This window comes from Anopheles ziemanni, chromosome X (genome assembly GCF_943734765.1).
Source record: "Anopheles ziemanni chromosome X, idAnoZiCoDA_A2_x.2, whole genome shotgun sequence".
Classification (NCBI taxonomy): Eukaryota; Metazoa; Arthropoda; class Insecta; order Diptera; family Culicidae; genus Anopheles; species Anopheles ziemanni.
Window position 1 is genome coordinate 12,392,049 of NC_080707.1, and position 12,011 is coordinate 12,404,059.

The window sequence follows — 12,011 nt, forward strand, 5'->3', positions numbered from 1 at the left end:
CTTATCTTGTCCTAAGGAATGCGTCTTCTGTTTTACTATCTGTCGCTTCGTCATGCGCTTGGTTCCAGCGTGTGATTAGTTTGCGAAAGGTTGTGTTTTTGTTATGATTTCTTGTGACTTGATGCGTCGCGGTGTGTTTACGAGTTGTGCTGTTTCAATGCGTTGATTAGAATTTGCTTATGCTGCGTTTTTATAATTTAGGTTGAATCGAGTATGATTGGATGGACATTGAGTAATAAAAGTGTGTCGGGTTAAGGTTGTGCATAGCGCGTACTACACATTCCTATCAGATTTCGTTGAGATTTGTAGTAATGTTTATGGGATGTTCTCACTCAACTCTCGCTTCATCTCACCTGTTCCTGCTCACTGTGTAGAAAACAGGCTTGGGCGCTTCCTGTTTAAAATGTGTCAAATTACAGTTCCTACGAATGTTTCAACCTGACACCTATGGCAGCTTCGGCAAGCAGGGAACGCTGCGGGTAAATAGAATGAGCATCGTACAGCACAAATGTCTCGTCAAGGGCCAAGCAAAATCAGCCATCTTTTTTATCTGTGAACATAATGTGTGTGAAAAGGGTATGCCGCTGCTGATTCGAATGTTTCCTAGTCACATCTAATGTTCGGGCTGAACATTGTAAGTAAAATATGTGCCATATTCATGAAATTATCAAGAAACAGTGAAGTTCAAATGTTTATTTGTAAGGAAATTTGCAAGCCTTATTTTTGGGGTGGATGCTTGACATCAATAAATTCAGTGTGGCACTTTAAAGAACTCTAAACAAAACCGCTTACTTATTCACGCATTATTTCAATAATTAGTGAGTGCGTTTAAAATACTTGTTAAACGAAGCTTAATTGATTATGGAGTGTTATTTTATTATTCCCTTGGGAATTTCTACTGTAATTAAACTGAGAATGGACAATACTGCTACTCACAAGAATCGTTTAATGTTATAAAATCCGTTTCGCTGGAAAGGGTTTATAATTTTGTTATTTTTTATTCGCTTGAAAAGATCCTATAGTGTTCTCCTTGCAGGATAAAATAATATAGGAATTTAACTCGTTAGCGATCTTTTGCTATTTGCCTTCATTATGATCTGGTGAGTTATATTTTGATCCGAGTAGCACTTCAAAAGAATCTTTATTAGACAACGTCTGGCAGATACACGATTATTGTGTATTCAATTAGGGTTTGTGAAATTATTGGATAATGAACCGTTAACTTCGTTCGCTATTTAGTTCGCGCTAAATCATCGACTACCTTTCATTATTCCTTATCCAGATGTGTGTTACGTAACATATTGTTTCTTACTAGACTGGCGACCTGTGAAATGTTTTTACGACAAGCTGTCGAAATATCTGCTAAAACCGTTTTGTTGTTACTTTTTTCGTTTGCTATTGCAGTAAAAATACAGACGACCAGCTATCCATACCGGTCGTGGTCGACGAGTGCATGAATGGACGGTGAGCCCCCCCCCTTGAGCGTGAGTGCGTGAAAGAGACAATTTGTGTGAGACGCCGCAAAAGAGTTAAAAGTGAGAACGAGTGTACGAGTCGGAACTAGCGAAGCGAAGTGTGAAAGTGGGTGAAAGAGAGTGAAAGAGGAATAGAGAGAAAGGACGAGAGAAAGAGAGCGAGAGAGAGAGAGAGATTGAGCGAGAGCGAGCGAGACAAGCGAGTTGTGTGTGTAAGAGCGCTAAGGAGCTAGAGAAAGAGAGAGAGAGAGAGAGAGAGCGAGCGAAAGAGAAAAAAGAATGTTCAAACGTATGTAAGAGATATGTCTATCGAATAAGCATGCAAGAGTAACGTGCGAAAGAGTGAGCAAGAACGAGCGAAGCGAGAAAGAGAGAGAGAGAGAGAAAGGGCCAAATAAAAAAAGATAGAATGCCTTTATCACTATAGTGTACTATCTACTAAAATCAACTATCTGGATCGTGTGATTTGAACTGATAGCAAATGTAAGAGCCTGGCGTGAACGTGAGCTGGACGAACGTGTGAATCGTGAACGTGAACTGTTAGTGTATTCCGTAGGCAACAGAGAGCATCGATCTAAGTTCTCTAACCGAAAAACCTACTTATACCTCTTAGTGCGCAAGGCGTAGTTGTGTGTTAGTAGTACCGGTGGTAGATATATCATCTTCAGAGGGGAAACTAAGACGCGCCGCTTAGCGGAGCTAGTAACTTTTGGAGCAAGCGAATGACTACGGAGAACAACTCTGCAGATATGGGTTCCACCGGGACAGTGCTAGTAGCGGAAGAAGAAGGCGACGAAGCGGTGGAGATACCGCTGGAAGACGACGGGACGCTGCTGCTTTCCACACTGCAGGCCCAGTTCTACGGTGCGTGCGGACTTAAGTATCGGAACCCGGAGAACAAAGCGATTCGGGGCGTACGGCTCAGCGACAACAAGCTGCATCCATTTTCGCCGGAGACCGGCTGGGGCAGCCATGTGTACATCTGCGTGTTTCCCAAGGAGAACAAGCGCAAGAGCGACGACAAGCTGGAAAACTCGACTCCCAAGACGAAGCGCATCGAGAGCCGGAACCGCACGACGACCGATCTGATTGTGCTCGGGTTGCCGTGGAAGACGACGGAGGAGGGCCTGCGGGAGTACTTCGAGACCTTCGGGGATCTGCTGGTCGTGCAGATCAAGAAAGACTCGAAGACGGGCCAATCGAAGGGCTACGGGTTCATCCGGTTTGCCAAGTTCGAGTGCCAGATGAAGGCGCTGTCCAAGCGGCACCTGATTGACAGTCGCTGGTGCGACGTGAAGGTGCCGAGCAGCAAGGATCAGATGCAGCACCAGATGCCGAGCAAGATATTTCTCGGGCGCGTGACGGAGGACATCACCGCCGACGAGATCCGGGATTACTTTAGCAAGTACGGCGAGGTGACGGACGTGTTCATCCCGAAGCCGTTCCGAGCGTTCGCCTTCGTGACGTTCATCGACCCGAACGTGGCGCAGAGCCTGTGCGGTGAGGACCACCTGATCAAGGGCACCTCCGTGTACGTATCGACGGCTTCGCCACGGCCCGAGCATGGCCGGCATCAGGGTAAGGGCCAGATGGGCGGCGGTGGCAATTATGCCACCTACGAGGACCGAGGTCGCTGTGGCACCAGCGGTGGCGGCAATGGGAGCGGAGGTGGAAGTGGTGGCAGCGGTGGCGGCGGCAGAGGAGAAGCGGGTGGCAGTGGAGGCGGTAGCAACGATTACTGCGGCGGCAGCGGCCCCTCAGGTGGTCCGCATGCAGGTAATCCTAACACTAGCTATCATCACGCTGGAGGCGGTGGTGTTGGAGGTGGTGAAGGAGGTGGACCGGGTGGTCCCATCGGAGGTTACAACCATCTGCAAGCCGGTGGCGGAGGCGGTGGTGGCGTTGGTGGTGGAGGTGGCGTCGGCAATCAGCAGCCCATCTGGAACTACAACGATTACACCGCGCAGAACCGTCAGAATAGCAGTAGCATTGACTCGATGCCGAACTTGCAAGCGCTTGGACTCAACTCGACTGGCCCGAGCGGACAGGGGGGCATGCCCGGTAGCCACCACGTCGGCATGGGAACGCACCTCAATGCCAACGGGGTTGCCGGTACCGTTAACGGAGGGACTGGTGTGATTGGGGCACACGGCGGCCCGGGACTCGGTAGCATGAATCTCAACCAGATGCCAATCAATCCAGCGATTATAGCGGCTGCGCTAAGTCAGTGGAGCCTGATCGGGAATCAAATCCACCAGAATACGGCCTGTGGTCCCGGTGGTCCCGGCGGTCCCGTTGGCCTTCCTGGGCAGACGGGCGTTGGAGGTCCCGGCCCCGGCCCCGGCTCTGGAATGCCGGTTAACGGACCAAATTCGATCGTAACCGGTCAGGAGTACCTGTCCTGGAATGGCAATGGGGCACCGGTAGCAGGTGGACTAACAGGGCGTGTCGAACCAAATCGTCAGTAGGCGACTGCGTTGGATATCGTTCCAAGTATTGTATTTTCGTCGTCAATCGACATGTTCGTTCAGGCGTAATTTTATCCACTAGCGTAGATCAAGTACTCTACACTGAAATTACTTAAATATTTGTTTTGTATCCGGCTGTCGTAGGCCGGACTCGATGTATTTGCTTCCGTACAGCTTCATTCCGGCATTTTCTTCCGGAGGTCGTAGCCGCTCTGGAAGTTGGATAGATTGACATTCTCTGCAAAAGATTCATATACCTCATATTGATTCGAGCTAAAATATCTTAATTTGCTCATGATGAGCTTTCATTTGGCATTCTTTTCAACGTCCACTCCGGGTTTCATTTTGACTCATAAAGACAAATTTGGAAAAAGAGGCCAGCAGCCTACCTGTACCTATTAGTACTTATCCACTTTTTAAACGTTTTGATTTCTGCGTCAGTCTAACGTACTCCCTCTGAAGATGGCTTTGCTGAACTGATTTCCAACCAATTGTAACTAATTAATGTCTAAGGTTTGCGAGCTCCGTGACCAATCACACTATTGTACCGTGTTGATCTCCGTCAGCCGGTTGTGTCCCCCCTTGTCTCGCTTGTGCCAATGATGCTAGTACATAACACTAACCACTTCAAAACCAATGCTGTTTTGCCAGAAAACGGCAGTTCCGGTCGAGCCGAAAAATGTTGATGATTCCACGCGAGTGGCGACTGCAAAGGACGAAGAAGCGAGCAAAATGATACATACTAGGAAGGGCATTTCGTCCCTTCGACTTCTTCTAACAGCGGCGTAGTAGCCAATGATTATCCTAAGCCCTCCCCAAGGGTGGCCGATTGAATGTGTGAGGCACCGGAGGAATGTGTGATCGAGCGTATGATTGCGAATGGATGGGAAACTCCGGGAGAGAGAGAGAGAGAGAATGAAGGAGAGAATGAAATGTAGGTCACAGTATGAACAAGTATGCGATGGACAGATCGAGGATTAAAATGTAGTACTGCTGAGGATTAGACTGTCTGCATAGTAGCTTCGAAAGGTAACATCGTTGCCCAGCGGGAACATACAAAACACTACGAACCTTCTCGTTGGTACGGATGTTAATTTTCGTTGATTGCATTCTTTGAGTAAGTTACATGTGTGGGTGTGCGTGTACGTGTGCTGTGTGTTGTGTATCAGGCGTGTGTGTGAATGGGTTGTTAGTATCATCATCAGTAGAGAAACTGTTTAAGGATCGCAGCGAAAAAGTATTCTTGGAAACACGTCCACTGCGTAAAATAACGCTACAACCAAACCAAATCCTAGAGAACAAGCAAAAGTATGTGCGGAAACCAAACAGATTGTACCGTGTAGCATATAAATTAAACGTAGCAGTAAACGATTAACCAAAACCAAGGTAGATCAAACGGAGATCAGTCATATTGCGTTGGCCTCCAACGTACTTGACATTCTCGCGCCTTTCGCCAGAGCCTGGTGAAAGCTGCACTGTAGGTGTAAATGAGATGCGAAGGATGTCTGTGGTCCACGTTGACGGTGTGGGTGAATCCGAAAGGTTGATATTCTGAATGAGTATGGAATGTGCTCTGTAGATAGGAAAAACAAAACATAGGGAGCCGAGTTCCACACTCGGATTGTTGCGATACGCTAGCGCTTCGATGCCTATCTATTGGGTTCCTGGATCACCTGGGATGGAAGTAGGCGATCAAAGCCGGGCGTATCACAACAGTTCGACTGTACCGAGGCGCTTAGCGTGTGGAAAGCAGATTCCACCTCGGGATCTGTTGTATGGATGGTGGATGGATGAATTGTTGCAAAAGGTGTTGTTGATGATGTTGATGAGGATGCGTTGATGCGCGCAGGATTGCGTACGGAGCTTTGGCGGAATGATTGATGGACGTGTGGATCGGATCGGACGGTTGTTTGTGTAAGTAGTTGTTTCCTATCTCCCCAGCATCTTACTATACCTTCCTAGCGTGTGCGTGTCCTTGTGTATGTGTGATGTATGTGTATCCGTGTGCGTATGTATGCTTGGTTGTATTCGGACGTGAGTATGTGTGTGCGGATGTGAGGATGGATTAGAGATCAAGTTGAAGATTCTGAGTGTGAGCGCATATTAAAAGTCCTAGTAAAATAACAATCTTCAGTATAAAGTACCTTGTACCCCTTGGCGTATAAAATCTCCAGATGGCCAGCTTTAAGAGGTCGGTTCTCTCACCCTCAACCCTCCACATCCTTCCACATTCTATTCAGCGGAGTGACGAGTTTAAAAAGTTCTCCAGGGGTGCTAACCTCTCAATGCCTCTCGAATCGGCCATACCTTCCGTTTAGAACCGGAGGAATCAGGCATGTGTGTGGTGCCGACGGCGTAATCATTTGGACACAACACAGGGTTTCGCACCTTTCCCAATCGCCAGCGCGCGCACGGTCCGAATGGTTTGGAGTCTTCAGTAACCAACTCTCCCTACTTTTGTTCTTCTGTGTCTTTCCCCCTCCCGTAGATCCTTACGACAGGTTCTAGCACTAGCGATGATTGGTGCAGATCACGGCACGGCGCAGGATTCGAGGGAAAATCGGCCGGCCAGATACGTCGAGCACAACCACGACGACGACGACAATGACGACAACAATGACGACGACGAAGAGGACGACGATGACGACGGCAGCGACGGTAGATGGGTGTTCAACCTGTGTTCGCTTGTTTGCTTCCTGAGTAGCTTTAAAACAAATCTGGAAGAGGAGGAGTACCACCGTGCTTACCGACATCAACACAGGTACGTCTGAGGTAGAAATCGGGTTAAAAACGCTTTCTAACACTTTTCCCATCGTCGTTACAGACTGGAAGCCGCCTTCGTTCCCCGCGGATCTGTTCGCATACGGTACAAACGAAAGTCCTGCGGCATAGGGTGACGATGAACGCCGTTTGTTATGGGCCCGATGCCTCATACGCCTTTGAAAACCATGGCACCTACGCATCCACGGATCGGTTCATTGCCTCCCTTTCGCCTTGGTGCTGACCACAACTCGTGCACGGCCGTTATGATCGCCCCCGACTGAAGAAAAAAAAAACCTTAGTCCATAAGCCTGTCTGTTGTATGTTACAACGCTTTTCGTATTTGTGCTGTTGTGTTGTTGTCCGTAAGCTTTCTGTCTCGAAACACCCGGAAATGTGTAACACTTATGTCCTTTCAACCAATCTTAGGGAAAAAAAAGTAAGAAAAATCAATTAGACAATGGATGTACCTTCCGAACGATAGTGCGCACAGATTGTGCGACGAAAAGAAAATAATGAAAAATTAGCTTTAAGTGCCATCTCAAAGTTTTCCCCTCCTTCACACGCCTTCACAGATAAAGACAAGAAAAAAGTAAACCCCCACGTAGTACAATAGGTTTCAGTTTATTACCATTTCTTTGTTTATCGACCCCTTGTGTTAAAATGGGACAACGGCAAAGATATTGGTAATCTTAACACAAAACAGTGTTTTCACTAAGTCAAATTGTATGCGATCCACTCAGAGACATTGTATAATAAAGAGTTTGAAAAAAATGAGATAAACAAGAGCATTTAGAAGAGTTGATTGTGCTGGGTGAGATGGTGGTGTTACGTTTGCTAGAATACATTACTTTGAAATCTTGCCTGAATGCTTTGGAGGGACCTTTTTGACCCTTCTTTTTCAACACACTTACAACAAAACTTCTCAATTTTCGAAGACTACTTTTAATTATACGTGTTGATTATCTTTTGCCCTTTTTGGGGTTTTTGACGCACCTCCATGTTTTCGTTAGCTCGGTGTAAAGGAAAAGGAAAGATCAGAAAATTCTTCAAATAGGTCGAAGGTAGCATTTGTAAAAGAGCGATCAAAAAGGACAAACCAAAGCATGCGAGCTAGATTCTAAAGTAATGTTTTCTAGTGATAAGTAACGTTTCGTTTTACTTGTAGCCCATCATGATACTGGCGTACCCGTTGGCCAGTGCTTCGGAGCGGCCCCATGTCCCATTAGCCATCAGTTTATGCCAGTACCGATTGACGTGGTACGGATACACGATGCGCAGGTGGCACAGCAGTCCGAGGCAGGCAGTGTATAGGATCATCGACACCGGGACCCTCATGTCGAACCAGCGTACCACTCGGGGCTTCGGGAAAGCGTCGTGTTTAATGTACACCAGCCAGCAGAGCTCCGCCAGCTCGGTGATCGGAAAGGTGAACAGCAAGTAGTTTGGAAAGCAGCAGTACGCTAGTCCCGCCATAAACCCACCGATGGCACTGCGCACGTACGGTCCGATGGTCGGTTTATAGGGGGTGAGACTGCAGCTAGCCACCTCGTACAGTGCCTTGTAGAGCGTTATGAAGCTGAGCAATCCGAGATCGAACCGGGTAGCCAACAGCCGAAGCAGTCCGAGTGGGTTGCGCACGAGCAGCTTTACGTTCGGAAGAGCAATTTTCACCACACTGATCGCTAGCCCGATGCAGAACGATGTTAGTACCTCCCGGGTGATGTGCTTCTGGCAGCTCACATCGACCGGAGTGGGACTTCCTTCGGCGTGGAGCAGCTGCGAGTGATGACAGCGGGTCGAATCACCAGCAACGTCCGGGTACGTGCGGGCAAACCAGAACCGGTCGACGTGCAGAAACTGCCTTGCCGCCATGATGCAGGAGCTGAGCAGCGCGAATGTGATGGTCGCACACAGCCTGGATGTACGCAGGGACGCCATTAGGGGACTGCGGGCGCGCCGTATAAGAAACTCGAGATACTGAGTTACAAAACAGGAGTTTGTTAGGTACTGAATCGTTTCGCTCTACGCTCATACCAACCATATTGAACAGTCCAATACCCTGGGCGCGGACGATGTGCCTGGGCAGATGCTGCACAGTGATGCCACCGGCTAGCGACGGAATAAGCACAAACCAGGCTGGTGGAAATCGCCCCATGATGTGGCTGCAACACACGACAGTCAGGTAAAGATTGTGCCAAAACACGTTGGCGATCGATCTTCTAGGGATTCACACTTACTGGAAAGCGCAGAACGCAATGAAACTCCCTGCCGTCATCGGCATACCGGCCAGGACGCAGCATAGATACTGCCGGAAGAAGTGTTTCCAGACCTCTGGCTTGTTCCATTCACGAATGCGAAACAGTAGGGGAGTCTTTAGATGGATAGTGGTTTGGTTTGGTTAGTCGGAAAGCATTTTCGTACATTGCTTTAACTCTGCTTGACTGGTTGATACGTACGATAACCGCCGGAAGATAGTGGCGCAATCCTCCTAGTACACCCTGATAGAAGAAGGTACACCACGCCGTGGGGCAGTTTTGATCCGGATGTAGCATATCACGACAGGTTTTGTCGATCGTCACCCGGTAGAAGAACTTACTCAGCTGCCCCATCGCTCCACGAAGGCGGTGTTAACCGGGGTTCTCTATGTTTAACCTGTCGATGTCTTCCGGAGCCGTGGTTTCTATACGAATAAACTCAGAGCATGGACTCAGAAACACCGCTGCTTGTGATGCACCTGCCTGCTGAACGGTTGAAAGATGACTTACAACCAAACTATTGACAATTGGAAATCACAATCAACTGTTGTGCCGATCAACTAGGTCTCACTTTCCCCGCACAACGCGAACCCCTCTGGGTAAGGGACAGGACCACTACCGCGGCGAACAACGTCTGCTGCTACACGTCGCTGGGTATGTGAGCATGTGTGTGCTTACCCACAACCCTCACTAGGTCGCACGGTTCGCTTGCTTGGTTCTGTGTGATTCTCGGTCAGGTCGGTGGAAAAAGGTTATTAAATATGGACAAACCCAAAGCGAAACGGGCAGAGAGAATTTGGCGCACAGCGATAATCGTACGATTACAGTGTGGGGCAAAAGTTGCGCAAACTAACGGCGGTTCTAATTTATTCCAAAACAAAACACTTCAACAATACGAATGAGGTTTGAGAACAAAAAGAGAAGTTATAGCTACACCTTGTATTGGTTCGTGTATAGTAATTTTTAATGGGCAGTGCAGTGGATCTTAAACAGCAAAAGAAAGACACTTTTGTGCTTATCTTTGTTTTTGTACTACAATCAATAACTTTTCTGTCGGTTTTCTGTCGCCAAAATCAATGTTATTGAAAAATTCCTGTTGAAAAAACTTAGATTAGCCTAATTATATAATTTCATCGCACTTCATACTTTCTATGTTCCTCACAATGTCCCCGTTTAAACACGAAACTCATTTTACTCAAACGAATAATACTTTTTCATATGACAAAATTGTTATTTTGAATAGGAAGCAACTCTTTTTAAATGTACTGCGTATCCTGATACATATATGATAGAAAATCGTTCTTCTCATCTCATATAAAATATGCACTGAACGATAATAGATAGAATAAGCAACGCATTCGTTGCTTAATATGATTGGCTAAGCCCGAAAATATGCACTAAACTAGCTTTCGGGCTTAGCCAAAGTAATTCCATTCTACAATTTGGCAAAATTATGACATTTCGCGCTTTTTAGATTACTCTCTGATAAAACTGACTGCAAATCCACAAAATTGTTCCCTGTCCCACTTACCCTTTGGCCTAGTGTATGTGATTTTTAAACTCTTAATTCCGAGGATGACTCCGATGGTAAACAATTACTGATATCTCTGCTCCCTGACCCTTTCTATCTGTTTACTATTTGCATTGGTGTAGTCGGTTGAGCTTCGCAATAGTTGCGACTAGTTAAATCATTCACCTTTTGTGACAAGTGCGGCCACCGAACTCCCGCCACCTGTCAAGGCCAGGAATCTTATCACGTCCGAAGCAACGGACTCGCAGGTGTACGCTTCGAAAATGCTGCTTCCAACCATCATGCCAAAAGTAATGAAAATATTGAAATTATAATCTCCTGCCATTTTCCTCGCCTCGCCCCACATCCGTCGGTCCTGATTGATCTATCTTGTCCGTATTCCCCCTCTCGGTTTCTACTGCTGTGAAATAATGTTCGCCTGGTTCTACCGCCCTCGTAGTGGCCAATCTGGGAATGGATGGAACTCCCAAAATATGGGTTTCCCCGACCGGACTCACCTTTGAGCTCGGTACAGGTAGTCGGTGGCTGGAGGACACCACGAGAGAGCGACGTGTGAGAGGCGGAGAGTCGATCTGTTGTTTGGCTGGCCGCCTGCCTGCCAGTCTGCCTGCCAGGGATTCGCCATGAAAACGGATTACCAACGCCACCGACGTGCGCCCGTGTGTCAAGAATGCCTGGATGGCGATGAAAGATAACATCAACTGACAGATGAATCCTTCATTTCCATTTGCCTCGCCCCGCTCTCACAGCCATCATTCTCCCCACCCCCGTGGCACCGGGCTTGATTTAACTCTTTATTCGAAGATGCTGGTGTGGTGTTTCGGCGGTACGCTTCATACTAGTAACGTTTAAATAATAATTTCCATTCATGGAGTTGGAGGTCTGTCGGTAACAAAACCTCCTGTTCGATGAAGGCAATAATTACACAGCATCGGATGATTTGGTGTTTAAGGTAAGGTGAGGCAATATGCTCCCCTTATGATAAATTACATTAATTCCTCATCGTGCATTAAAGAAACAAACACCAAATTTTCACGTATAGATTTCCAAACACTTTTATATTTCTAAAAAAAAGAAACAACAATCAAATCAACATCAAACACTACAAAATCATCATGTTTAAACCTACTCTTTAGTATGCGGATATTGGATATTGTAGGGCATTGCTGAATTGATCCATTTAAAATAAAATGATGTAATAGAACATATTCATTGGCATGTCTACAATACATCCTATGTAAATTCATCATCATTCTTTACTGATCGACAGATTGGAACGGGGTCTGGATATGGATAATTTTGCTGTATGTTGTATAAAAATTAATACTAAGAACCTAAACGAACTAATACTCCGGTCAGAATTGTAATAGAATATGTAATCAGAGTCAAAGAGTAACGGAAGAAAAATGTTTACGCAAAACAATCAACTTTTCCGTACTTATTCAGTCCAAATTAAATTAGCTTAATGTATTCTGAACGTATTCTGTATCTGCAACCAACACCTTATTAATACTCGCCA

The 12,011-nt window shown here is 46.7% G+C and overlaps 2 protein-coding genes across 2 annotated transcripts; one reads left to right on the forward strand and one right to left on the reverse strand.

Moving 5' to 3' along the window:
• The first annotated feature begins 445 nt into the window (after positions 1–445).
• On the forward strand, positions 446–3,943 carry LOC131290378 (TAR DNA-binding protein 43-like). Its single transcript, XM_058319529.1, has 3 exons — positions 446–576; positions 1,405–3,185; positions 3,237–3,943. The coding sequence occupies exons 2-3, from the start codon at positions 2,198–2,200 to the stop codon at positions 3,941–3,943; spliced, it is 1,695 nt and encodes a 564-aa protein (XP_058175512.1). The 5' UTR covers positions 446–576; positions 1,405–2,197.
• A 3,918-nt stretch (positions 3,944–7,861) lies between these two features.
• On the reverse strand, positions 7,862–9,315 carry LOC131291361 (uncharacterized). The gene is made up of 4 exons (XM_058320562.1): positions 9,163–9,315; positions 8,944–9,077; positions 8,745–8,868; positions 7,862–8,683 (listed from the first exon to the last, which is right to left on the reverse strand). The coding sequence occupies exons 1-4, from the start codon at positions 9,313–9,315 to the stop codon at positions 7,862–7,864; spliced, it is 1,233 nt and encodes a 410-aa protein (XP_058176545.1).
• Positions 9,316–12,011: the final 2,696 nt, after the last annotated feature.

Bases quoted from the DNA above. Each gene is read 5' to 3' on its own strand.
- LOC131290378 (XM_058319529.1), top strand. From the start codon at position 2,198: ATGACTACGGAGAACAACTCTGCAGATATGGGTTCCACCGGGACAGTG. The intron at 3,186-3,236 runs GTGGCAGTGGAG...GCGGCCCCTCAG, and splicing joins CGGCGGCAGAGGAGAAGCGG to GTGGTCCGCATGCAGGTAAT.
- LOC131291361 (XM_058320562.1), bottom strand. From the start codon at position 9,315: ATGGGGCAGCTGAGTAAGTTCTTCTACCGGGTGACGATCGACAAAACC. The intron at 9,078-9,162 runs GTACGTATCAAC...ATCCATCTAAAG, and splicing joins ACTATCTTCCGGCGGTTATC to ACTCCCCTACTGTTTCGCAT. The intron at 8,869-8,943 runs GTAAGTGTGAAT...CGTGTGTTGCAG, and splicing joins ATTGCGTTCTGCGCTTTCCA to CCACATCATGGGGCGATTTC.